We start from the raw sequence: 26579 nt of genomic DNA, 5'->3' as shown, positions 1-26579 counted from the left end.
TGCTCGCTCTTGGAAGAGCCTCCTCTGCTTGTGGTATGACCAGGTGTCCCTCTTGGTTTTATGTGGCCTGGTTTCAAAGCCCCAGGAGGCTAGGACTGTGCCATTCATCGTGTGTCCAGTAGGTGGGAAGGTGGGCTGGGCTGGAGGCAGGAGGTTGGAAGGCTTGGGAACTGGGTGGAGGCCAGCGCACACACAATTGGGCCAGGGGAGTTTATGGAAACAGACAAACATTTTTTGGGTGTACGGTATGTGCATTGTCTCTGAAAGTGTCCATAATTTTCATCGTTCTCAAGGAGACTCTTGATCCAAGAAACATTAGAACTATTGAGGTCATAAGTGTCCATGCTGGGTGTCTGAGGCACAGTCTCCAGGAGGCAGTCCTTGTTTCCCAGTATGACTGTAAAAATCCAAAACATGTTTCCAGAGCGAAACACTCACAGAAGAGATGGAGAGTTTGAAGCAGTCAGGTGTGAAAAGAAAAACTGTTGTGGAAGAATCTGGTGTCACAAATGCTGAGGAACGGCCTCTCCTAGGAGTTGGCGGAGCTCTCTCCCAGCAGCCAGCCCCACCAGATACTTACTTACCTGCTGCAGGGGTCAGTAAGATCTCGGCGTAACGGTTTGAGCTGACTGGTGCTTTTCTTGTCTGCATGATGGATGGTTTATTTGCCCTCTCTAGTCGTCTCCCATCTCATAGCGACCCTTATAGGACAGATAGATTACAACTGCTCCTTTGGTTTTCTGAGACTGTAAATCTTTACAGGAGACTCACTTTTCTACCAGGGAGTGGCTAGTAGGTTAGAACTGCTGACCAGGCTTAACCTACTCTTAGGCCACCAAGGAGAAGGAATTGAGTCAATGGCAGGGAGGTGATTGGTTTGTTTGTTTTTTGGGGGTGGTGGGGCCAGAGGATCTTCTCCCAAAGGTGCCCTGATGAGGCTGTTGAGTAAGTGCTGCCCTGCTACCCACAAGATCCATGGCTCAAACCCACCAGCTGCTCTAAGGGAGAAAAATGAACTTCTCTGCTCCTGGAAAGATTTAGAGGCCCAGAACCTTGTGTAAGGGGGGTCTTGATGAATCGGCTCAATGACAGTGCCAGTGGTAGGTGGTTTTCTCCCGAGGAATCCTGATGGCACAGGTTAAACACTGCTCACCAGAAGGTGGGCAGTTCAAAGCTATCCACCCCTCCGTGCATGCAGACTTGGAACCCACATGGTTCTACTCTGACCTGCAGGACTGCTGATACCAAGTCAACCTGATGACAATGGATTTGATGGATTTGTTTCATTCAGGCTTCCTCCCAGTTTTAACGTCCTCAGCTGTGCTTAGGGATGCTGCAGTTGTTGGAGACTCTGGAACAGGGGTCCTCAAACTTTTTAACCAGGGGGCCCAGTTCACTGTCCCTCAAACCCGTTGGAGGGCCGGACTGTAGTTTAAAAAAACTAAGCAAATTCTTATGCACACTGCACATATCTTAATTTGAAGTAAAAAAACAAAAAACAAACAGGGCAAAAACACCTGACGGGCCAGATAAATGTCCTCAGGGGGCCGCAGTTTGAGGACGCCTGCTCTGGAACATGGTTGGTGACTTTGGCACTTTTTTTTTTTGCTGTCAGGTTGGCTCCATGTACCACAGAATAATTTGTTGCCCAGCTGGATATCGTCTTCACCATTGTTGGGTGTGTGAGTTCATTGTTGGGGCCACTGTATTTTGCGTCTTTTCCAACCTAAAGGGCTCACCTCCCAGCACTGTATCAGATGATGTTCTGTGTGAGTCTTAGGGTTTTCTTAACTGTTTATTTGAAGTAGATCACCAGACCTTTCTTCTTAGTTTCTCTGCTGAAACCTGCCCACTATGGGTGGTCCTGCTGGTAGGACAGCTTCCAACATTCATTAGCTTAACACCCAGGCAACACCACCGTACCGCAAGTTGACAGATGGGTATGGTATGGGCCGCATACTTTAGCCCTGGAGGATCCTACTACAGTCTCTGTAACAGTTTAGATGCCCAAGCAGCTCTCTCTAGGCATTTGAAGCCCTTGGTTACCACAGGAGCGTCTATCTCAGACCCCTGAATGTTTTTTGTCTACAACTTCCCAACAGCATAGGAACATTACGGAGCCGTCTCCCTTCAGGCAGGGAGACGTATAAACTCTGTCCTCTTTGAAGTCCAGGATTGGGTGCTCTGATCGATTTCCTTCACTTACTTGTTTGGGGAGCATTTCTCCCCTCCTTGTAAACCAGCATTGTGGGAACTGCATTTGGGCTTGCATGTCTGTCCAGGAGGAGTCCCAGGGCATTGCAAGTAGTTAACACACTCTGTTGATAACCAAATAGTCAGCTGTTCCAGTTCTCCCAGAGTTACTTCAGGAGAGAACAAAGACCTGGTAATTTACTGCTGAACAATAGCCATGGAGAACCTTTGTGGAACACAATTGTACTCCGATAAGTACTTCCAGTCTCCTGCATTGGGTTGACCCTAGAGCAGAGCTCTGTTCCAGACATTCCCCTTGTCCTCATTGGCTACATGAACTAGAAGCACAGGCAGGGAATAGGAAGTCCTCTGTTGTTTGTAAGATGCATCCCAGGTTGGTGCAAATGCTTTGCACTAGGTTACTAACCTGGAGGTTGGCAATGGGACAGGCCAGCAGTGCTATGGAACAAAGGCCTGGCAACTTGCCTCTAAGCCCTCTGGAGCTCAGTTGTATTTGGTAACCTGTGATGTTGACATGAGTTGGACCGACCAGAAGGCAGTGGGTTTGGGTGCTATTGTTGTTGAGTGCCTTCAGGTCAGTGGACTCAGCAGCAGCAGCCCCCCACCCACCCCACGGCCCTGCGCCATCCTCTCACAATTGTTGGCCCATTTCAGCCCGTGTTGCATCCATTGTATCAATCCATCTGATAGAGGGGCTTCCTCTTGTTTGCTGTCCTTCTACCAATCATGATGTCCTTCTCTGGGGACTTTTCTATCCGGGTAACATGTCCAAAATGTATGAGATGGAGTCTTGCCCTTCCCACCTCGAAAGAACATTTAGTCTTCCAAGCCAGAGGCAGAGGAAACTATGCAGAGACAGGCTCATCGCTTAACCCCTGTTTTATCTCGCTTCTTCTCATTCTTGTAGGTTGCTCCGCATCTGTGCTGCTGAGTGGGCGCCTCTGATGGGTGAACCTGCCCACGATTGAGCCTGGCCTGTCAGGAGGGCCAGCCGCACAGGCCGAAAACAAGAAACAGGTCAGTTGAGCATTTTTGGCTTTCCTGGAGTCATAATAACTGAATGTTGAGTCTCTCCAAACCTTCCCTTCCTTCCCCTCATTCTTCCTCCATGGCCTTTGAATCCCCTCCCCAGCCCCGTCTTCTTCAGAACCTCCTGGTGGTACTGTGGGCTGCAGTTCAAACTCACTAGGTGCTCTCAGGGCAGGGGGAAGTGGTCTGCTTCTGTGAAGATTGCAGCCTCAGAACCCGGCATGGGGCCACCCTGAGCCTCATCGACTTGCTTGGCGGTTGGTTCGGTCAGTTCCTAGAGCTTTGGTGCAAAACCAAAAAACCCAAACCCACTGCCATCAACTCGATCCTGGCTCATAGCAGGACAGAATAGAACCGTCTCTTTGGTTTCTCAAAGCTGTAAACCTCTATAGGAGCAGAAAGTCTCACCTTTCCACTAAGGCGTGGCGCTACGCACACCACCACGTCAGGCTGAAATTGTGATAGAATCACCCATTCTTGATACATACAGCCCAGCTGTGGTGGTGCTAGCCTCCAGGGAAAGCACCACTTTCAAGACTGGTTCCTGTCTCTTCCTCCCCACCCCAAACGCAGAGAGGTTGTTGGGTTGAAAAGGGACACCACAGGCCAGCCTGCAGCATCATTTCAGCCAAGAGGATGGTTTTATAGCTGTGGTTGGGTCATCTGGGTCTTTGTCCTCTCATTCCACCTTGAGGGGGGCGTATTGACATGACCCTTATAAATGTTTGGGTTACTATTGTTGTTTGGCTTATGTTGTTTTCAGTGGTGAACTGATGGGTGGGGACAGGATTGGGGAGAGAAAACGGTGCAGAGGAGAGAGTTCAAGGAGAAAGTGCTTTATCAGTGGATCTTAAATGGTTTAAGTTGTCTGCTAACTCCCAGAAGAGAGACCCTGAGATGTCTCAGTGTCCAAAAGTTTAAGTTCAACCAAAACTCACTGCATTGAGCAGATGATGACTCATAGTAACCCCCTAAGGCAGGGTAGAACTTCCCCTGTGGGTTTCCAGGACTAACTGTTTAAGGCAGGCGTCCTCAAACTACGGCCCGCGGGCCACATGCGGCCCGCAGAGGACATTTATACGGCCTGCCGGGTGTTTTTGCCCCATTTGGTTTTTTTTACTTCAAAATAAGATATGTGCAGTGTGCATAGGAATTTGTTCATAGTGTTTTTTTTAAACTATAGTCTGGCCTTTCAATGGGCCTGAGGGACAGTGAACTGGCCCCCTGTTTAAAAAGTTTGAGGACCCCTGGTTTAAGGGAACAGAAAGCCTTGTCTTCCTCCCACAAGTTTTTTAAGTTAGTAACCCAAACCCAAACTCATTGCAATTCTCAGTTATGGGGTTTCTGAGACTTTGGACCTTGCAGGAGTAGACAGCCTCATCTTTCTACTGTGGGGGTACTGGTGGGTGTGAATCCCTGACTTTGTGGTTAGCACCTGGGCTCCTGTTAGGTTAACACAGTCTCTAGCACAATCCTGAGGCTGAGGGTGAGACAAAATGACTGATTCTGGGTTAATTTGCATGTGGTTAAGTTAATGCCTAAATGATCATTAACATGAAAGCGATTTCTTTCTTCTGCCTGGGATAGTGAGTGGCATTGTGCTATACGCCAGGTTTCCCCCCTTCTTACCTGCTCCACGATCCCAGAAGGAGCTCACATAAAAGACACAGGCGCAAAGTGGAGTCAAATCTGTAACAGCTCCACGTGGCTTGCTCGTGACTCTTTGCAGCAAGTTCTCTTTTTGAAAAATAATATACATGGCTGTTCACTTGCATGTGGAATGGGAGGGTGATATAGGTGAACTCGCACCTTCAGTTTGCAGAGTCACACTTTACACTTGATCCCAGAGGGGGAAATAAACCTCACAACACCTTCCTGTTCAGACAGAAGGGGAAACCACAAGGCTGGGCAGCCCTTCCCCTTTCCCTATTGGGATGAGCCCACCTTTCTGTTGTCTTGCTTGTTATAGGGGTGCACTGTGGAGCCTGTGTGATTCATCGAGATCCTGCATGCAGGAGCGGAAGAGTGCCCCATAGAGTCTCCTAGGCTGCTGGCTGTCCTGAAGCAAATGTGCTTTGATGGTGCAGTGGGCTATGAATTTAGTTGCTAGTCCGAGTCCTCTCACAGAGCTCAAACTGTTGACGTGCTGGCTAGCCGCCAAGTACTTTAACTGTTATATGCCACTAGGGTGCCCTAGTGACTTGCTAGGCATTCTATATTTAAGTCAACTGTCAGAATGTTATCACCAATGTGAGAAAGTCTACCTGCAGTGTGGTTCGGTTGAGTTCTGTTTTGGCTAATATCCCTATGGATCATTGCTCTCATCTCCATTTACTCTCTACTTGATAAAATTAGGATAAATGCACACACGGACACCCCCCACCCCCACCCCACCTCCACTGCTTTCAAGTCAATTCCAACTCACAGAGATCGTACATAAGGCTTCCAAGCCTGCAGATCTTTATGGGGAGCATACAGCCCCATCTTTCCCTCTGAGGGGCTGGTGAGTTTGAACCACTGAGAAGTTAGTGTAGCCAGTGCCTAACCCACAGTGCCACCCATAGATGACAAACACACCCCATCCCCACCACCCATGGCTCATTGTTTAGAGGGCAGGGGAGTAAACTGCCAGTTACTTTCTTTTGAGGTACCTCTGGGTGGAACTTGTAAAATATATCTTTAATACCCTATCATTTTAGTTAATCCTAAAAGTTGTATACATACCTGTTGCGTAAAGTGTGTTCTATTTTGAGTGTAATAATAGGAAAAAAGCAAGGTCATCTTCAAAGCCTTTAGTGTACATTAGTCCTAATGTTAAGTTTATTTTCACTGGTCTAACAATTCCAGAAACAATAAACCCGTTCAAGTCGGTTACTGTTGTATTTACTGAGGGGGCATCGCCTTGATGGCAATGCGTTTGACATTTTGTTTTGGTTTGTTAATTATGGGAGAGAGAAATTGAAACTGAGGTAGAATTTAGTATTGAAAATGGCTATTTTCTGTGAATCAGATAAATAATTACATGCTGATTGAATGGACACCTTTTAGGGAACTGATGATACTTTCATTAGAAATTAAGACATTACACATGTGTGCATGCGCAGGTGTATGTGTGCGCACATGCATGAACACATGGGCACACTTGTCAAAGTATGTTTTTTCCTAGAGAGATCTCCCAGATAAACTTTAAAGACCGTTTAAAACAGGAAGTTTGAGGCACTGTTTCAAAGTAAGTTTAAGTGATCTTCAAACATGGGCAATCTTCATAGAAAGAGCAATTTGTTTGTGTGTGTGTTTTCCCCTTTGATTTGGATCAGAACTTTATTAATGGAGAAGGATGGAGGATGAGTCTAGCTCCAGCCTTTGCTACTATCTGTCATAGTCCTCAGTCACATCCCCTAAAGTCTGAGGAGCTCACACACAATCTCTCTCTCTCTCTCTTTCTCTCCCCCCCTCTCTCTCTCTCCTGCTCTCTCTCTCTCTCTCTCTCTCCATGTTCTTTCTTGTATTTCTCAGGGTCAGTATATGCTCTACCAGCTGAGATAATGAGTTAGCGTCTTTCACTGCTGTTTTGGTACTTTAGAACATACTAAGTCACGGTATGTTAGATAGAACAGCTATGGGATATCTTCCCAGATAAAAGGAGGGACTGGTTTGCTATGCATAGAGCCAAAGCAAGGAATTTCTGGAGAAGTAAGTTGAGAGAGGACTGTGGGTTAGAGTTCTCTCTTTGGTCATTCTGTACATCCTTCCAAGTTTCTTGTAAGTCTTGCCTAACACCTACTAGACTCAGAGTCCTTAGTGAGTTTCTCAACAGCCTTGGCTTCGGTCAGTTTTGTGTAGAGGTCTGACGTGGGTCAAGTGGTCGTTTGAGAATCCTTGGATGTGAGGGAGGGACAAGAGTTTCAGAATGAAAGTTGATTCCCTGTGTGTCTGTGGAGGCACGAGAAAGTGAAATGCCACCGAACTTTGACTGTTGGGACTGAGGTGACAGCACCTTCGGGGACATCCATTAAGATGGAAAAACCACCTATAGAAGGTGGTGAGGGAAGAAAACAGAGTTCAAAATGGCCTTTCACTGCCATTTGGAGCTATGTTTCTGTGAATGTAGAGTCTGAGATTATGGCAAAGGAAAAATTTCTGTTTTTTCCTCCCTACCTGAAAAGATGCTGACTAAACCTCTCTACTTCTGCTTCCCTTTCAGGGTCAGTGCGTGGCAGCCAGACACCACGAACAGAGAGACGCAAGCCCAGGCACATAGCCGCTCCATGCGGACGGTAGCCACAGCAGGGGGGGATCACCTAGTATCTCAGTGGGGCAGAAGATGGAGGTAATTAGTGGGCAGGCGCTTTCTTTTCTATTTTCTTAATTTATCCAAGTGTATTACCTGAGGTAATAGGCTTCCCTAAGTCCATGTGAAACTTGCTTGTGGATCTGATAGTGTCAATCTCTCAGATTTCTGAGAAAATTCGGACTCCCCCTATGACATCACTGCATTGCAGGAGTGGTGTTAAATGCAACCCAAAAATCCTCATTAGGAGTAAGGCTAGCTATAATAAATGGCTGTGCAACTTTTGGAAGGTCCTGGCCAAATGGCAGCTCTTTGGGGTGCCTAACTCCTAGTGGAAGACCAAGAAAGGCCAAGAAACCTGCTCAAGGGCATTGGCAGTGGGTGTCTGGGTGCATCTTCATGGTGGTATAGCCTCAGAAAGGAAGCAGGGTCATCATTCAATCGGTGCTACACCCAACTTCCACTTATTCGACGCTCGAATCGTGACAGGCTTTGTTTAAGTTTAAATACCTGTTTAAACTGAAGAAAGCAAGCTTTGTGACTCTAGTCACAGTTGTCGTAACCCTGGTCAGTGCTACCTGGCCTGGATTTCAGGCTCAACTTGACAGCGATCAATCACATCGGCAATTTCCGATTTCCAGTTCTATGGCAGAGGCTTCTTAGGAGTTTAAACCCTTGTCCCAGTGATGGCCAGTCCGCCCATTGGCTTGGAAGGTTCAGACCTATCTTCCGTCAACACCATGATGTCGGCAGTGATGAGTGTAGGGAAGATCGCCGAGAATGGCGGGAGCTCCCAGGACGTTAAGTCCCCCACAAAGCCTCCAGGACCAAACCGGATTGGCAGAAGGAACCAGGTAAGATTGATTCCATAGTTTTGGCCATGAGGCTGGGTGGGTTTGGTCTCTTAAGAACATTGGAAGAAGGATGTTACCTTGAGTCCCAGCTTTCTGAGACAAAACCTTGGTTCTGTTTAGAATTAAGTATACATACCTAGGGGCCTTCGTAAATTCTTCATAGCTTATGTCAGTTTCCTTTCATGGAAACTGTCATAACCCTGGTCAGTACTACCTGGCCTGGATTTCAGCCTCAACTTGACAGCGATCAATCACATCGGCAATGTCCGATTTGTCCCAATGATGGCCAGTCCGCCCATTTTATCTTTGCTGTGGCATAACTTGGTGAAAGCTCCCTTATTCTCTCTCCCATGACTTTTCTTTTGCTGTAATGTGCTATGTTTCCTGATTGCTACAGCTTGGCTTAAGGGGTTTTCAAAGCCATTTCCTTGGTTTGTAATAAGTACTGTTTGTATGTTGGGCCTGCTATCCGGCCTCTGCCCTTGGAGGCACAGAATTTGGTTCTAGAGAATTCTCCTTCAGCTGCCAGTGGGCATCAGGTCAGGAAAAATGGGAAGGAGGGAAGATTGATCAAGCTGTAAAATCTACATGAGGGGCAGGGATGGGGCCACTGCCTAGTTTTTCTCTCCATTCTAACCTGCCTACCAACTTAAGTCCGTTGAAAAATATCATGGGTCATCTAATTCAGTGGTTCTCAACCTGTGGGTCACAACCCCTTTGGGTCAAATGACCCTTTCACAGGGGTCACTCGATTCATAGCAGTAGCAAAATTACAGTTATGAAGCAGCAGCAAAAATAATTTTATGGTTGGAGGGGTCACCACCACATGAGGAACTGTACGAAAGGGTCTCAGCATTAGGAAGGTTGAGAACCACTATCTTAATTAATGTACAAATGGGCCCTTTGGAGATGTTGTGGCTCTCTTGCTATGCTGACAGAGGCCCAACGTAAACAAGTGTCATTTCTCCTCTGAAGCTATTTGATGTGGATTGACTATATCACGCCACAGCTCATCTTTCACTTGACTGATTTACTGGGGTTATATTAAGCCCTTGGAGAGATGATGTTTTTCTGGGCTTATCTAGGGGGTGGACAGCAAAGGATTTTGTGAATTGATTTTCTTTTTAATTACTAATCCTAGATTGACTAACACTCCTTATGGAGATCCCTGAGTGTGTGTCTCTATAAACTTAAGTTAATTGTGGCTTTTGCTGCAACCTGCCCTCCAGAAAAAGCTGCACGAGCCCACAGTCCACCAGGTGTGTGAGTGTGCCCACCTCTCACCCCTTCTCAAGGCCGATGCTTGACAGTTAAATGATGCTTTAGGTCCAGGCATTGATCTCTGTTCTCTCTCTCTTCCCTTATCTCCACGTGCCTCTCTTCCCATGGCTACCTGAGAAAATACCCTACGGGGCTGTGGCCTGAGCAAGGAGGAGCGCTAGCTCTGTGAAGAAAAGGTTTATTTCCACTCCCACATGATTGTGCGTCCGTCCGTCTGTCCATCCATCCATCCTCCCACCCACCAGCCCATTTTTCAGTCCATTTAACCAAATGTACCTAGTGCCAGTCCCTCGGCAGGGGCCCCAAATCTGATGATGAGTTAGACATGCAACGTCCGTGCCCTCCTCCTTCTCTCCTCTGCTCCCTCAGGAAAGCGTGACCTGGGAGAGGGCTGCCTGAAATAGCACAGCAGGGCCAGGTACCAGTTTGTGCCCGATGGTCAGAGACAGCCGTGGGAGAACCCCACGGCAACTCCTGCCCGTTGTGCTGCTGGAGACTGACCCTGCAGGTTTGGGGAGGCAGCTGGTACAGATGTGACTGGGCCATTTTCATCCAGCTCCTGTTTTCCTTCACTGACAGGGGTTGCCCTTACCTGTGAGCAGGAATGGGGAGGGTGGGAAGAGGGAGGAGTCTCACTGGGTACCAGAGTTCCAGAGCAGATTAGCTCCAACGGATGCCTGACAAGGCTGCCAGATTGTTACATTATGGAATGGTTATTTAGCACATAAGCTGCTAATTTTGTCTTTCAGCTCAGGACGCGTGCTCCTGTCACCAGCAGGGCTGTCAGAGCTAGGTGTAACATCCCCAGCAGAGCCTTGGCCAGAGCCATGGTGCTCTTTCTTCTCTTTGGTTTGTTTTTGGAAAAGCATTAGATTTGAGTCAACAGAGCCCTTCTCCCGTGTAAACCACCTTGGCCTTTGTCGTTCTGCCTTTGTGCAGCCAGCCTACAAGAAAGTTTGAGTTCCGGTTAATAATAAACCCCAGGGTCAATACAGCCACTCCACCAAACTGCCCAGTGTGTCTGGGGTCTCCTTCAAGGTGAACTTGAATGGTTTTGTGTTTTTCCTCTAAAATTTTTTCTCTTCAGAAAGTTGGCAAGCCACTTGAAGCCTGGCTGTTTTAGTGTTTATTCACATCCTACTGGTGAATTTTTTCTCTATATGTATATACACATTCATACACATTCTGTGTTTTTAATCTATGCTGTCTCATACAACACTATCTGCTTTGTCATTTAGATTCTAATCTGATTTTTCACTGCAGTGGAAGACACATAGAACTCATGGACAACACTCACAAATAAAGGGGTTTATTAGGACAGTTAATAGTTTAGTTACCATAATTAGTACAAGTCAGGATCAATAAACAATGAGGATATGGTTGTTCATTCACAACAACACCTCTTCTCGCTAGCAACCAATTCTCAGCCACATAGCCAGCAGGTCAGCCCACCTGTCACTTCTGTCTTGCAGTCGAGTAGTCTTGGGCTGGATGAGGAGAAGATATCCTATTGTCTTGAGGCTGCTCCCTGAGTTTCTCTGCCACAATCTCTGGGGCATCTGGTCTCGTTGGCCACCACCACTTCAGACAGAGATCTCGATACACTCTTCCTTTGCCCTCGGGATTCTCTCTGTGTCCCCACTCACTCTTTTACACATGGAAAAATGGCTTTGATGAAGATGTGCTTTATCTTTTAGCCAACCATACTGCCAAGGAAAACTAGGAACCAGTGTCTGAAATCATCCCCACTAGTAAGGTAGTCTTAAAGATGCCCCCGAGGAAGCAAAGGGTGTGACTTGGTTCGCAACTTCTACTAAAGTCAGGTCTTCAATCTAACCTGATCCTACCCAGTGGAGAATACCCTCCAAAATGGGATTGTTGCATAAGATTATTGGGTAGAATACATCACATAAGGATTTATGACTAGAAGGACCACCTTAGTTGACATACATCAATGACACACAATTGAAATACATCGGTTTATGTATTGTGTTTATTTCTATATGCACAGTTAGTGGAAAATGGAATGAAAAGCTAATGGAGTTTTCCCAGCCAAGCCACCTCGTATGTGCAGTCCTTGAATCATGCAAAAAAAAATTAATAGGCTCAACTCTTAACCCAAAGGTTGGAGATTCAGGCCTTGGAAGAAAGGCCTGGTGGCCAGTTCTGCTCTGAAACACATGGGGTCACCTTCATTTGGAATCCACTCAACAGAAATTGGGGTATGCTTGTGTGTAGGTGAATATATGTAGTGCACACGTTTTAAGTGTACACACTACATATGTATACATATAAATTCCTGGTGATCATTTTGCAGAAGTAAATGGAATTGAATGCCACAGATTGAATTCCACCCTGACTGTTAGCCCAGCTGTGAGACACCTGTCATTAACAGCAAATGTTCTTAATCTTGTGTAACTTTTGTGTGTATGCTTGGTGATCCTCGACATGTTCCAGTCTGACTGTCGTTAGAGAACTGGGCTAGAGGTGTGGTCCTTCTCCCGCCCAGCACACACTCGCTGTAACTCTGGTTCTCCAGGGAGGTATGGAAATTTATGAACTAGGAGTCACTGGGCACTTTTTTGGACCAGGTGATCCACGTTTTGAAATTCATATCCTTAAAAGCGGTCGATTTGGTGAGAAAATTCTTGGGCCTGGTCCCTCAAACTAGGGAATGGTTTGTAACGCTTCCAATGATGTGGAGAGTCTGTGAAGCTGGGAGAAACCGCCTCAGACAAAAGCACAAAGGCGTCCTGCATGCTCTTCTCCCGCCTGCTGCGTGGGGCCATCTGTCTTTACTGTCTTTGGGGAACTTTTATTTCTGTCATCACTCATGAGCAACCACAAAGGTGTTTCCTGTCTGTGCCTCAGGCTCTGGCCTCCTCCCGGTCAGACTCACATGGCACTTTGGTTTAAGGCACGGGCTGTGGAGTCAGCTGCCTGAGCTTGAATCCACATCAGTCACTTACGTTCCCTGCTCAGGAGCAAGTTACTTGCTTCTCGATACCCTGGTTTCCTCACTGAGAAAATGGGATCCACAATAGTCTCTTAGTGGCACGGGGTTAGGGGGAAGCCCAACATTTCTGTACATGCCGCTTAATATATAATCAGTGCGCACTACATGATATTACCTATTATTTGCAAAAAACAGAAACACATTCATTTCATTAGTTCAGGAATGAAGGGGAACTATTCATATACAACCTGCCCTTAAGGGTCCAGCTTTAGAGAGAGCTTTCCCCTTTCCTCTTGAGTAGCCTACTATTTTACTGTGGTAAGCACCACATTATTCCTAACTGCTTTCTCACAGCACTGACTTGCTACAGTGCCGGGTCTAGCTCCAGTTCTGTATGCATATTCAATTCAGGAGCTTGGCGTCCACCCACCTCAGTCTTAGAATCTCTTGGGCAGTATAAGATGGTGACACACTGATTTTCTAGGATCCAACCCACCTCTCTTCCCCCCAAGGTGGAGGGGCAGGTCTACAAATCCACACTTCATACCGTAAGTGGCTCCGTGGACCTTTGGGAGCCTACTTACCTGTCTTAGTCTCTCCACATCTAGGTCCCTGGGAGGGCGGTGCCATTCTTGATACAGTAAGTTTGGGTGCAGGGATAGGCACAGAGACTTGTGCTTGGGGATTGTGCGGACAAGGAGGCAGAGGTGGGCACGCTGTGCGAGCCTCCTGAGTCATTAGTGCATTGTGGGACATTCTGCCATAAAAGAGGAGCTCTAAAGTATGATTAGTGGAAAAGGTCCTTCTTTTCCTTCAAAAAGGCAAAATAAATCTCTTCAAGAAAGCAAACTGTTTCAGGAAACATAAAACAGACCTCATAGCCATACGTTGCCTGCTGGTGTGTCTGTAACAATTTTTATAGCTGTCTACCCCATCTAGGAGCCCTGGTGGCGTTGTGGTTATGCTTTGACCCGTGATCTGCATGGCTGGCAGTTCAAAACCACCAGCAGACTCCTTGGGAGAAAGACCGGGCTTATTACTCTCAAGCAGCAGTCTCAGAAACCCACAGGGGGTTGCTATGAGTCAGCATTGACTCGATGGCTGTGAGTTTGGTGTATTCTGATCAGCCCCATCACAGCTGGGCAGGTTAGCATTCTTCCCTGCCAGCGATGGCCAGCAGAAGCTACCGTGGTTGCAGGAACCATGCTCATTGGCCGTTGGGCCTGCAGTGGACGCTGAGGGCTTCTCACCATCAGGAGGTGGGCTTGTGTAATTGACTTATCCTTTCACATGTGTTTAGGGGGACCTTGGAGACAAAGCAGGAAATGGTGAGGGGAACCTGGCCCAGACATTTCCATGATTCGAGCCTAATGTGCAGCCCTCGTGCCACCATGACTCGTTAGTTGCTCACTGAGTAACTGACAGCTCATGATTGGAGCCAGCGGAATAGAAATGCCAATCTTTATTTTGGTTTACATGTGGTAATTGATTGAACCCTCACTACTAGCGGGCACTATTATTGTTCCCATTTGCCAAGGAGGAAACGGAAAGCTGACTTGCTGAGCCCACCCTGCTGGCTCCAGAGCCCATGCCCCTTGCCATGCGCCCTGAGACACAGGTGCTTGCTATGGGCATGGAACACACTGGCTTACTGTGACTTGAAGTCCATTCTCCCTTCTGATCCACCCCTTTTTATTTTATTTTTTAAAGGAAACGAAAGAGGAGAAGTCTTCCTATAACTGTCCCCTGTGTGAAAAGATTTGTACTACACAGCACCAGCTAACTATGCACATCCGTCAGGTTTGCCGCCGCCTTTCCTGTTCTTGCTTTAGTCCCCTTCATTGGCAGAGGGCAGGTGATGCCTTTTAATGGGCTGTGGTTCATAGAGAGGGAACATTATAGGATTCAGGGAGGTAAATGCTGAATAATCATTTGTGTGTATTTGTATCATCGTTGAATTCTTAGGTCAACACAACATGTTTTAGACTTTTTTACAAAACATCTAGTGTCTTAAGTATTTATAAACAGACATGAAACACAGTGCACACAGTGGACATGTATGTAAAACAGGACTTTTCAGGACTTGTTAGTGTGAACAAATCCTAGATTATGAGACTATAGATGTAGATCTCTGTTCTTATATTGGTATGAATTTGAGGTCTGCAGCAGGGAGTTTATTTGGTTTGGAATCTTTGTTAGTTTTCTCCTGTCCAATGAGGTTTAGACTTCTCCCTCTCATACAGCAGACTCATAAGATTATTAAAAAATCTAGAGCAACGAAGAACTAGACGGAAGGAGATGGCAGTGAATAAGAAAAGGGTTACGCGGGGTTAGAGAGACCTGTTCTTCTTACCCTGTTTCAAAGGCAGGACCCATGCAATCTCCACAGACTTTGGTTTTCCTCTGATGGAGCTGAAGACGGGCTTGACTTAAAATATGTTGATGTCTGCCTCGTAGCTGAGAGTCCTTCTACTCAGAGGAGTGAATATCTGCTCAGTTCATTTATCTGTGTTGCATAGAAAAGCTTGCAAACACTGTCACGTCTGAGCCTTGTGGAAATATTTTTTCCAACTTGGGAATGGAACACCATTGACATTAGTTAATAGTCTGTGTTCCAGGTGTCTGTAGGCTGTGACAGAAGATGCCTTCATTTCTAAGGGCTGGCAGAACAAAGCACTGCGAAGTAAGCGGCTGTAAAACACAGATTAAATAAAGTTCCCCTTTCCCCAAACAGACTAGGAGCCCTGGTGACTTAGTGGGTTACAAGTTGGGCTGTTAACCTCAAGGTCCGCAGTTTGAAACCACCAGCTGCCCTGTGGGACAAAGAAAAGGCTTTCTACTCCCCCCAGGGACAGTTCTACTCTGTCTGATAGGGCTGCTATGGGTTGAAATTAACGTGGTGGCAGTGAGTTTGGTTTCTGGTTACCTGAAACAGAGGGAGCCAGTTAGCTTAATTGGTTAGGGCCTGGTGCTAACCAATCCACTTGGTGGTGTTTGATGCATCTCGAGCTTTGGTGCTGCTGTCGGGTCAGAGGTTCCACCTCACCAACCACTCCTCGGGAGATCAGGCTGTCTGCTCCTGTAAAGATTTACAGCCTTGGAAACCCTAGAGTCCCGGTGGGTTGGAATCCACTTGAAGACAATGGGAGTTCCCCAAACAAGATCACATTCACAGGTACAGGGGTTAGGGCTGAATAGACATATCGAGGAGCACAATTCAGTGCATAACAAGATATTTCAAATTAAACCAGGAAAGGAAAAGAGTAGCTGGAAAAGTCCACTGGTTTGTTTTCTTTTTTAAGTCAGAGTTTGGATTTGCATTGTTTGGTAGTTGAATCGCTGACCTATCGACTTAAGTGATCCATGAGGTTCTTGTTTCTGCAGCATAACACAGACACCGGAGGAGCCGACCATTCCTGCAGCATCTGCGGGAAGTCGCTGAGCTCGGCCAGCTCCCTAGACCGCCACATGCTGGTGCACTCTGGTGAGCGGCCGTACAAGTGCACCGTGTGCGGCCAGTCTTTCACCACCAACGGAAACATGCACAGGTGGGTGAGGGCGCCTTCACCTGGGAGGCTGGCTGGCACTGGAGGTGGGCGGGAGGTAGAGTGGCTTAAGCTATCAGAAGACTTGCCCAAAGACACAATGAGCCCCTGAGTTGTGCTCAACCTTACGGAGAAGTCAGAAATGGTATTGCTCTGCTTACTTGTGGGTCCAGTCTTGTGTGATCGTGGAAAACAGTTTTGGGAGCAGCCTGGTTGTCCGGCACCAAGACTCCGCCCCACTCTGCTGATTGCAGTGTCTTCCTTGGTTTGGGTGTAAGGGTAGTACTCTGCAAGGAGTGCCATCCACAGACCCCTTGCCGTAGGCCTGCCAAATCATTCAGTCCTTTTCCCTACCCAAAACTGCCCAGGATCTTGTAATAGGTCAATGTTTCCATCCTGGTGTTTTGGTCTAGGATACGATAAGATGAAGAAACAGTGTTTGATAAATGTTAAGGAATTACTTCCCAAGAGACGGAAATTGGATTGCTTACTCAGAAGTCATGGCATGTTCAAATGTCATGGGACAAGCCATTGGAAAGTAAACCTTAGAGAACAATATGCCTATATTTTGCAAGGTTAGGACAGAATGACTTTGGAAAAAACAAAAACCAAAAAAACGCTTAACTTTGATTTACTCAAATGCTTTAAGTACATTGATTCTCTTCAGAACCAAACTCACTGCTATCAAGTTGGCGCTGATGCATAGCGACCCTGCAGGACAGATTAGAACGACCCCAGTATATTTCCAAGGCTGTAAATCTTTACAGGAGCAGAAATTCCTCATCTTTCTCCCATGGACTGGCTGGTGGTTTCAAGAAAAAAGGGGGATTAATTCAAAAGCTTCCCTTCCCCACCCAGATTAGATGGTTTTTATTTCCCCCAAATCCTTATCCTGCTCGCTTTTTAAAAGGTTGCACTTTTTAAAACATATTTATTCTAAAATAAAACTATAACGATTATAGAAATTATATTTTATATTACAATATGTTATCTTAAATAAAGATGGTTCATATTTATAATTTTATTATTACACAGAAAATACTGGTACATTTTGGTCAGTGAATAGCAAATACATAAACAATACTAGAATGAGAAGTAGCCCAGTTGATTTCACCAAAAAAAATACACTTAATGAACACCAGTGGTCTTCACTATGGAACACACTGATAGAGGGGTGATTTTCTGGATTTTGAAACGCAGCTCCTGAATTCAATTCTCACCTCTTGTCACTTGTAAATCTTATGTCAAGTTATTTCATCTGTTTGTGTCTCAGTGTCCTTGTCTATAAAACGAGAATCTGAGTAGTATCTACTTCATTGTTACTTGAGAGCCGTGAGGACTAAGTAAGGTACACTCGACCTATGCCATGATATTTTCAGGCATCTCATGTGCGTGTAAAAACTGGGCAATAAATGAGGCAGACCAAAGGAGAATTAATGCGTGTGAACTATGGCGCTGGCAAAGCATGTTAAATATGCCATGGACTGCCAGCAGAATGAACGAGTCTGTCCTGGAGGAAGTATAGCCAGAATGCTCCTTAGAAGCCGGGGTGGCAAGACTTCTTTGCATATACTTTGGACATGTTCTCAGGAGGGGCCAGTCTGAGGCACAACCTGCCCTGTAAATGAGGAGGTCAGAAAAATGGCGACTCAGCAGATGGATTGACAGCGCCTGTAGCAATGGGCGGGTGCTGCAAGACCAGGCAGCGTTTCCTTCTTTTTCAATGAAAACTGTACACAGAGTCTCTGAGTGGAGCAAACGCGATGGCATCTAACAGCAACAACTTGCCTGGTTTAGGATGACTAGGAGATGCTGAGCGTGGTGTAGTTCCTGGCGTGTGATATGCATCAGTAAATGTTGCCTTCTGTTATTGTTCTTGCTTGAATTTCTAAGTAGTAGATTTCTCACTCTAGACACCTAGATTGTATAATATGATTTTCTAAAAAGTAAGAATATTTCCAATAATTTTCCCAAAATGCTTTCTGCCCCCACCTCCTCCATATTCATTTCAGTCCTGGTGAATCATTCTCTTTACCCTTCTTTTCCTCAAATGGTTTTCTGGGTTCGAAGACGAACTTAACTTTTTCTACTTAACATCCAGCCAGCCTGTTAGTAGCCTTATGCCATCTGTTCAGAGTCCCCCTTTTGCTCCCAGGGGCCTCACCCTCCCAGAGCCTGTTCCCTTTATAGGCTTGCCCTTTTCAAAGGTTAGTCCTAGAGGCACTGCCTCTTTTCTTGGGTGATTTCCCTCATGGCAGAGGGCAGGGGTCATTAGTGGTAAGTATGCTTCTTAGGGCGGTGTGTCCCTGACACCTTCATGCTTATGCCCCTCTGTGAGACCGCTCAACTGCACCGGGTTTGGAACGGCTCCATGATTGAATATGGGACATATAAAGAGCAAGTTTATATCGAGCAATGTAAACGGCATAGTTATGGCCTTCTCCACGGATGGCTCTCAAGAATGCATTTGGGAAAATAATTGTACATAGAGCTACAGCACACTGTTTCTTGCACTTATTTTATGTTTCATATTTTTAATTGAAGTATAATTCATATACCCGACAATTCATCCATTTAAAGTACATAATTCAGTGGGATTTCATATATTTACGGTCAGTTTGGAAGTCTCATTTCCTCCCAGTCTCTTCCCTCAGCCCCTGGCAACCACAAATTCGCTGTCTGTATAGATGTCTGTGCTCTGGACATTTCATACAAGTGGGAATTACACAATGAATGGTATTTTGTGGACTGGCTTCTTTGACTAGCATAATGTTTCCCCAGTTCACCCGTGCTGTGGCTTGAATGAGTACTGTATTCCTTTTGACTGCTCCATATGCATAACACTCCACTGTACGGCTTGAAAACAAAACCAAACCAGACCCTGACTCATCGCAACCCTACAGGACAGAGTGGAACTTGAGAACTCGAGGGTTTCCCACGCTGTAAATCTTGGTTGAAGTCTATTCCCAGTCTTCCTCTCATGGAGCAGCTGGTGGGTCTGAACCTCGGGCCGTTTGAAAAGCAGTTGTGCTTTTACCACGGTGCCCCTGGAGCTCCTCTGCTGGGCTGCGTTATAGTTATTACTCAGTTGATGGGCAGACATTGAGGCTGCCTCTAATTTTTGCTATCAGTCACACAGTTTTGAACAATAACGTACGAGTTTGGATGTCGACATTTTGGGGAAAGGGTTCTTCAAAAACATTCATGGAATGATGCAATTAAAGGGTATTGGACATTTTCTTTGAGTTTTTGGAAGCATTCCTGGTGTATATCTTCATTTCTCTTATGTATATTACTAGAACTACAAGATTCTGTAGTAACTCCATGTTGAACCTTCCAGGAGCTTAAAAATCATTTCCTAAAGCAGTGGCACTGAAGGCATCCCCACCGGCTGTGTGGTGGTCGATCCCTCAGCATCACGGCCAGTGCACAAACACGGCGTTCCAGAGTGTAGCTATTCGTGTATAAAGGGATAGCTCATAGGAGTTTTGATTTCTCATTCCCTGATGGCTAATGGTATGGAACAAATTTTCATGCTGGCCAATTGTACATCTTTGGGGGAAATAACTACTCCAATCTCTTGACTGTTTTTAAATGTTTTGTTATTTGTCTTTACTGTTGGATTGTAAGAATTCTTCATTCTGAATATAAGCTTTTTTGTGTTTTGCAGATAAAACACTTGTAAATGTCTTCCCTGACTATGTCACTTCTGCTTTTGGTGTCAGATATAAGAAGGCTTTACCTCAATGACTCACAAAAATGTACTCCTGTATATTTTAAAAGTTGCATAGTTTTAGTTCTTACACTTAGGTCTATGTCCTTTTTTGGGTTGCTTGTAGAGTTAGGAAGTGGTCCAACTTCATTCGTCTGTGAATATCTATTTATTCCAGCTCCATTTGTTGAAAAGTCTACTTTTGACCCACTGAATTGTCTTGTCCTTGTCCCAAATCAGTTCATGATAAATGTACCAATTAATGTCCCATTGATTCTGTCCTATTGATCTGTCCCATTGGTTCCAGTGATCTGTGTTTATGTTTTTCCAAGTCAGCTTTGTCTCCATGGCAGAGGGAGTACAGAGTATGAGAATTAACAAGCGAGTGCTTGCTGCAGCAATGAGCGTGTCGTGTTGGTGGTGGTGTGCAGTGTTATTGGGCCTTTGTTACCCACAGGGTTTTCGCTGGCTGGTTTTCAGGAGTAGGTCGCGAGACCGTGCTAGTTCATCTTAGTCTGGAAGCTCCACTGGAGCCTGTTTGGCATTCTGTCAGCACGGAAGCCTCCATTGATAGGCGGGTGTTCGTAATTAGAGTGCGTGGTCCACAGAGGGAAAGCCAACTTGAGAAAACACTCCTGTTGGGCCAGGAAATAACTTGAGGGGTCATCTATCTTAGTAAAGTCATTACCGCCATAGTTTATTGGCAAAACTATACTTTTTTGTGTATGTTGGGGTTCGGGGGGCGGGGTGGGGAGGCGTGTGGGTGTAGAAAAACGCAAAAGTACTTAACCAGCTATGTGCCGGGGAGTACACAGTGAGATTTGTTTGCCCAGGTGGATTGGTTCCAGAACCTCGTACCTGTGCTAGGTTAAGTAAGAGCTGAAGCTGCCTGGGCACTGTGGGCAGGAATTAAAGGGAATCATCAGAAGCTGGGTGTTACCTGAGTTGTATCCTTGCTTGGTTCTCAGAGCATAAAAAAGCTGGCATCAGCCCTGACCACTTGCTGCGGTTAAGACCAGCGGTCGTTCTTCCTTCCATTTTCACCACTGCCACTCACCAGAGTCCTTGGGCACCAGCTGGCACTGAAGACCCCAGGCACTCCTTCCACTGGGGCTGGCTGAAGCCCCGGTACTTACTCTGACCCAGTGCACTTGAGCATGGGGGACTCCCAAGGTGCCTTCCCCCTGGAATTGTGTGTAACCCGCACCTTGGCCGCTCCCACTTAGGTGCTAGTCTCACCCGAGAGAGGGAAATCTCTCTGACTTGTGTCTCCCCGTGCTGTGGGTTTGTCTGTCTACGAGGGCTTTCTTCCCAACATGGGTTTGGAGCATGATGTTGGTGGGTACCACCGTACTCCCCCCTGCCTTCTCTGCCTGTCTTCTCTCATGGAGGGTATCTACCTGGGTGTGTGTGCACCGTTGTAGCGATACATCTGACTTGCTCAGGGTCCACGGTAGAGCAGGACACTGTAAGCAGCAAATCCAAATTTCTATTTCTATGGCACCCCAAGGGACTCATTGTACCGCTCCCAACACGGATCCCAGGGTCCACACACGTTTTGGGCAATTCTTAGCTGAGGGGCTCCCTAGAGTAGCCTCCCATTTCACAGAGCAGTGCGTTTTATTCCCTTGACACGCTGGCTGTCCTTATTTATAAGACCAGTTGGTTCATTGTCTTGATAGAGCTTCCCGTAGCTTGCCTCTGTGAGAGGACCATCGTAATATTATCAAGTCAGTAGTGGCCAGAATTAAAATTCCTTGGATGACGTTGCATATTGAGTGCTGCCCCATGGATAACATTAATAAAGCATATCATGTACACTTCACCTCTAGTCATGAAATTTACATAATGTTTTGTTTTATATAAAAAAGGAATTCTGGCACACGAGCCTGTGCGAACACGAAGTGTTGAAAGAAACAGGCAGCAGACACCAAAGAACAAAAACCAACATTGTGTGACCACCTTCCACACATAAACGCTGAAGACAAATGTGTGCATAAGTAAATGTGGTGAAGAAGGCTGATGGTGCCCGGCTATCGAGATCTATAGCGTCTGGGGACTTAAAGGCTTGAAAGTAAACAAGCGGCCATCTAGCCCAGAAGCAACAAAGCCCACATGGAAGCAGCACACCAACATGTGTGATCATGAAGGGCCAAAGGGACCAGGCTTTAAACACCAAAGGTGGGGAGGGGGAATCATATCCTTGTCAATGAGGGGGCCGTGTGATGGAGACCCAATGCCCATCTCTAGACAACTGGACATACCTTGCAGAGGGGTAGTGGGGAGACGAGTCACTTAGGGTCCAGTATAGCAATAACTAAGCCCACAACTTTCCTCTGGTTCTTGAACGCTTCTTCCCCCCAACTACCAGGACCCCAATTTTGCCTTGCAGACCTGGTTGGACTAGATGATGCACAGCGGTACAGACGGGAATTGGGAACGCAGGGAATCTAGGACAGAGGAACCTCTCAGGACCAGGGGTGACAGTGGCGATACCAGAAGGGAAAGGGGATGTAGTAGGGGGGAATGGATCACAGGGAGCTACGTGTGGCCTCCTCTCTGGGGGACGGGCAGCGGAGGGGTGGGTGAAGGGAGACGCCGAATAGTGTAATATAAGATACAATAATAATTTATAAATTATTAGGGGTGCATGGGGGAGAGGGGAGGAGGAAGGGAAGGGGAGGGGGGAAAAACGGAAAATTAGAGGCTAGCGAATTTTGGGAATGATGAGGGCAACAAATGTATAGATGTGCTTTACACAATTGATCTATGTATTGTGATGAATTGTATGAGCCCCAATAAAAAGGAAAAAAAAAAAAAAAAGGAATTCTGTTTGATAAGTGGGCGCCCAGAGGTTGGAGGGGAGAGTGCCGCGACTTATTGCCATGTCTGCCTCCGTTATGACAGTCACCACTTCCCCATCTGCAGATTCTCCTGTTTTTGAAATTTGGGAATCCTTTATTCCCAACCTTTCTAACCACCAGCAGAATAATAGGCCGTGCCAGCAAGTGCAGCAGCACGTGCTATGGAAAGATCGCATGGCTCCAGCTTTTCATTTCCCAGAACTCTTTATCAGTGGCTCCCATGTTGAAAATTTGGATTGAGTGGTGCTAGTCTTCCAAAACAAACTTGGGAAACTGAGCCAGAGCCCGCCCTCTGGGAGAGCTCTGCGTAGGAAAAAGGGCACTGAGCTCTGAAAGTTCAGGTCCTTTCTAGAAAGTGTTAGAGCGGAGAGCTACGAAGGAGCAGTCATTGAGCGAGAGAATTGAAGGACACTTCCTGGAAAATATAGTTCTGTCTCTGAAATGGATACTTTTCTTTTGCCGATCCAGAATTGCCTGGGGGAAAGAGGGAGATGAAGTCCAGTTTTGCTCTGTAAAGAGTGGTGCTGTGCGTGTTGTGTTTAAGGGCCCGCGGGCATCCTGACTTGTCTTCTCCGTGGAGAAGACTCGGGTGTGTTCACGTCTCAGCCGTGCCATTAGAAGGATGCAGAAGGGAAACCCCTGGAACATCCAGTGGTGTCACTGCAGGCTGTTTACTCCTGCGGTGGGCATGGTTTCTTGCTGTTGCTAAGTATAGGAGAGACAGACCTGAGGATCCTGCTGGATAACAGATAGGCTTCAGGAACAGGGGCTTATGTGTTCCTATGTATGATGCCTGGAGAAAATATTAGCTGCCCAAATATGTGACCTGGTCTATGACCAGTGGGACCGTGGAGGCTCTGGATTTAGCCCACGCGCTCTCGGACACTCGGCTGAGCCAGCCTTGGCATGTGCCGCAGACTTGGGTATCTGCAGCAGGTGGCCCGTGGTCCACAGCAGGGCTCTTGGTGCAAGGGAGAGCAGTCGCTTCTCTTCCCCCTCTCCAACCAGGAGGAAGGGCCCTGGGGACCTCTGCTGGATTACGTCATGCTTTTGAGGACACCCTGTGTTCTCACTCTGGTGTTTGTTAGTACCGTGGTATCCTGACTGTCTTTTCCATTTAGAAAGCCAGAGTTGTGTCCCTAGTGATCCCAGCTATGCTCTAGAGGGTAAATAGGAAGAAGGGAAACCCCTGGAATATGCCTTCAGGGTAAAGGCAACCACCCGGAGGTGCAGGTGCAGGGGAAATGAGGCTATGGGTCACCAGACATGTCTGCAGCCCACTCCACAAGAGAAGAGGTGACTTGTTTAATACAAGTCTGGACTGTAGGAACAATATACTTCCCTTGAGATAGTTCTGTAAAAGTAAAGAAGAAAATGCATATGCATTAACACTTAAGTTAACTAGTATTAAAAGGAGTCCTGGGGAGTACAATGGTCACTGCTTGACTGCTAATCAAAAAGTTGGTGCTTGGAATCCACCCACTGTTCGTGGGGGACAGATATCCACTTCTGAAGAGACTGCAGCCTTAGGGAAGGACGAAAGAAGGGCCACCAGTGAGGTGTCTCCTTTAAAAGACTCAGAGTCACTGTGCCGAGAAGTTCCCAGACTCAAGGGAAGATCAACATGCACAGGCGCCTCCCAGAAACACCAAGACCCCAGATAGACTGGGGACTTTAATCCTGAACTCCCTAGAGCCAACACCCTGAAAACCTTTCAAGCCTCCTAACTTGAGATAGAATACATGTGTTAAATGAAAGAAAAAGAAATGATCACAGCCCTGGTTTCCCCTTTGCTTCATTTCAATAAAACAAAGAAGACAATACACTCAGGATAACATCTCAACCAGGTGGCCCCACCTGTTGTCTTTGTAGCCGTTGTGTTGGCCGCGACTCGTGCAGACCCCGTGAACGTGAACCACAGAGAAGAACACTGCCTGATCTGCACCGTCTTCACGTCTTTGGTACACTGGGGGCCATTGTGACCAGTGTGTGCTTCGACTGCCTTCTGACCGAGGGGGTGTTATTTTTCAGCACTATGTTGGACAATATTCTATGTTCCGTGGGGTTTTCATGCGATCATTTGGGGAAGAGGATCACCAGGCTTTTCTTCTTAGTCTGTCTTAATCCGGAAGTTCCACAGAAGCCTGTCCACCATGAGTGACCCTGCTGGTTTTTGAAATACTGGTAGCGTGGCTTCGAACATCATAGAAACATGCAGCAAGTCAGTGGTGGTAACTCCGTCTAGGCCCTAGACTCTAGGGCAAGAGTGGGGAGCCTTTCTCCGTCAACAGCCATTTGGAAATTTATAACATTATTCAGGGGCCATACTGGCCAAACATTTTATTAACTCACCCCAGGGAGCCCTGTTAGTGTAGTGGTTCAGAACCACCAGCAGCTCCTAGAGAGAAAGACTGGGCTTTCTACCCCTGTAAACTGTTACAATCTCGGAACCAACCGGAGGTCATTGTGAGTCAGCAGTGAGTTTGAGTTGAGTGTGATGGGCAGGCCAGCTTCTCTTTGGTGAGGCCAGTGATGTTAGCTGGTGTTGATGACTCATACAAGGTGCGTGGGCTGGACATTCTGTAACCCCGATCACAAGTCTCCTGTGACTGACTGCACACCCTGCTCTGCAGGGGTGATGGAGGGCTGAACGGTGGCAGACCCATCCTGTTGCTGTTGAGTCAGTTCCTACACATGGCAGCCGGAGGCGCTAACAGAATGGAACTGCTCCACAGGGTTTCCTTCGCTGTCATCTTAGGAAGGAAGATTGCCCAGCCTCTATTCCATGGCACCAGAAGGGTGGGTTTGAACCGCTCACCATTAGGTTAGTAGTTGATTGCACAGTTCACATCACCCAGGCATCTGTGCTGGAGGTCAGAGCCCTTTAATGATAGGTATTCAGGGAGTCTTTTTTGTTTTCATGATGACAGTACTTGGGTATCAAAACAGTTTTCAGTGTAGATTGCACTCTGTTCTGAAGTAGCCAAAAAGTAAGCTTTATCAAAAACAAGTGACTGCTTGTTCTCCAACCATATTATTAAGTTCCTGCTCAACAACTTAGTTCATTATATCTCATCTCATTGGCTAAAATGGAAACATCAGCTTCTGATTGAACAGTAGTAGCCACTTGACTAAAGGCAGCACCTTCTGAGAGCTCTGACTTCCTTTCCGGCTGCAGCCCATGGAGGAGACTCCATAGAGCAGTGGCAGGAGCCTGCCTCCGGTCTGCAGTGGCCTGATGATGCGGTTCTCACCATGCTTGTGAGGGGCATGTGCTATAGGATACACCCATGCCTCTGATGCACACCAATTGCTGTACAAGGTGTATCTCCCTTCAGAACTGAAACCCAAGCAAACGGTCGGTGTCCTTTAACAACATGGCAGCATCGGCTGTGTTCTCCAAACGAGGAGCACCCTGGGACAGCATGCATTGTTACCCGTAGCACTGTTTTACTGGATATAACAAAACACAGGCCAAGTTCACGTTTTGTCTTCTATAGTTTAGTGATGTCACTTGCACTCCCCATGTTGTACAATCATTACCACCATTTGTTTTCAAATCCTTCTACCACCAGTAACAGAAATTCCTTGCCTGCTAAGCAAAAGTTGCCCCTTCTCCCCCTACCCCCACCTCTGATTACTATTAATGGACTTTGGTTTCTTCCCTATTCTAGATTTTTCTTGTTAAGTGGGATTCCACACTATTGGTCCCTTTGTGAGCCCTTATGTCATTCAGCATCATGTTTTGTTTGTTTTCTTAAATCATTTTATTGGGGCTCGTACAATTCTTACCACAATCCATACATACATCCATTGTGTCAAGCACATTTGTA

At 46.6% G+C, this 26579-nt stretch overlaps 1 protein-coding gene across 3 annotated transcripts in view; it reads left to right on the top strand.

Moving 5' to 3' along the window:
* RREB1 (ras responsive element binding protein 1) overlaps nt 1-26579 on the top strand; it is a 91783-nt gene that overhangs the window by 715 nt on the left and 64489 nt on the right. Inside the window, exons 2-6 of one of the 3 annotated variants that reach the window (XM_045287372.1) lie at nt 3122-3231; nt 7448-7573; nt 8176-8388; nt 14336-14425; nt 16010-16173. In XM_045287372.1, coding sequence (XP_045143307.1) covers nt 8221-8388; nt 14336-14425; nt 16010-16173 — 422 coding nt within the window. In that variant the 5' untranslated portion in view covers nt 3122-3231; nt 7448-7573; nt 8176-8220. Of the gene's footprint in view, nt 1-3121; nt 3232-7447; nt 8389-9251; nt 9846-14335; nt 14426-16009; nt 16174-26579 lie in introns of those variants that run through there. The other 2 variants (XM_045287373.1, XM_045287374.1) reach the window with 2 other exon arrangements.

The sequence above is a fragment of the Echinops telfairi genome, unplaced genomic scaffold, assembly GCF_000313985.2.
Source record: "Echinops telfairi isolate 266 unplaced genomic scaffold, ASM31398v2 ScPeMD7_13;HRSCAF=56, whole genome shotgun sequence".
In the NCBI taxonomy this organism is placed as follows: Eukaryota; Metazoa; Chordata; class Mammalia; order Afrosoricida; family Tenrecidae; genus Echinops; species Echinops telfairi.
This window is presented reverse-complemented; position numbering and strand designations above follow the sequence as displayed.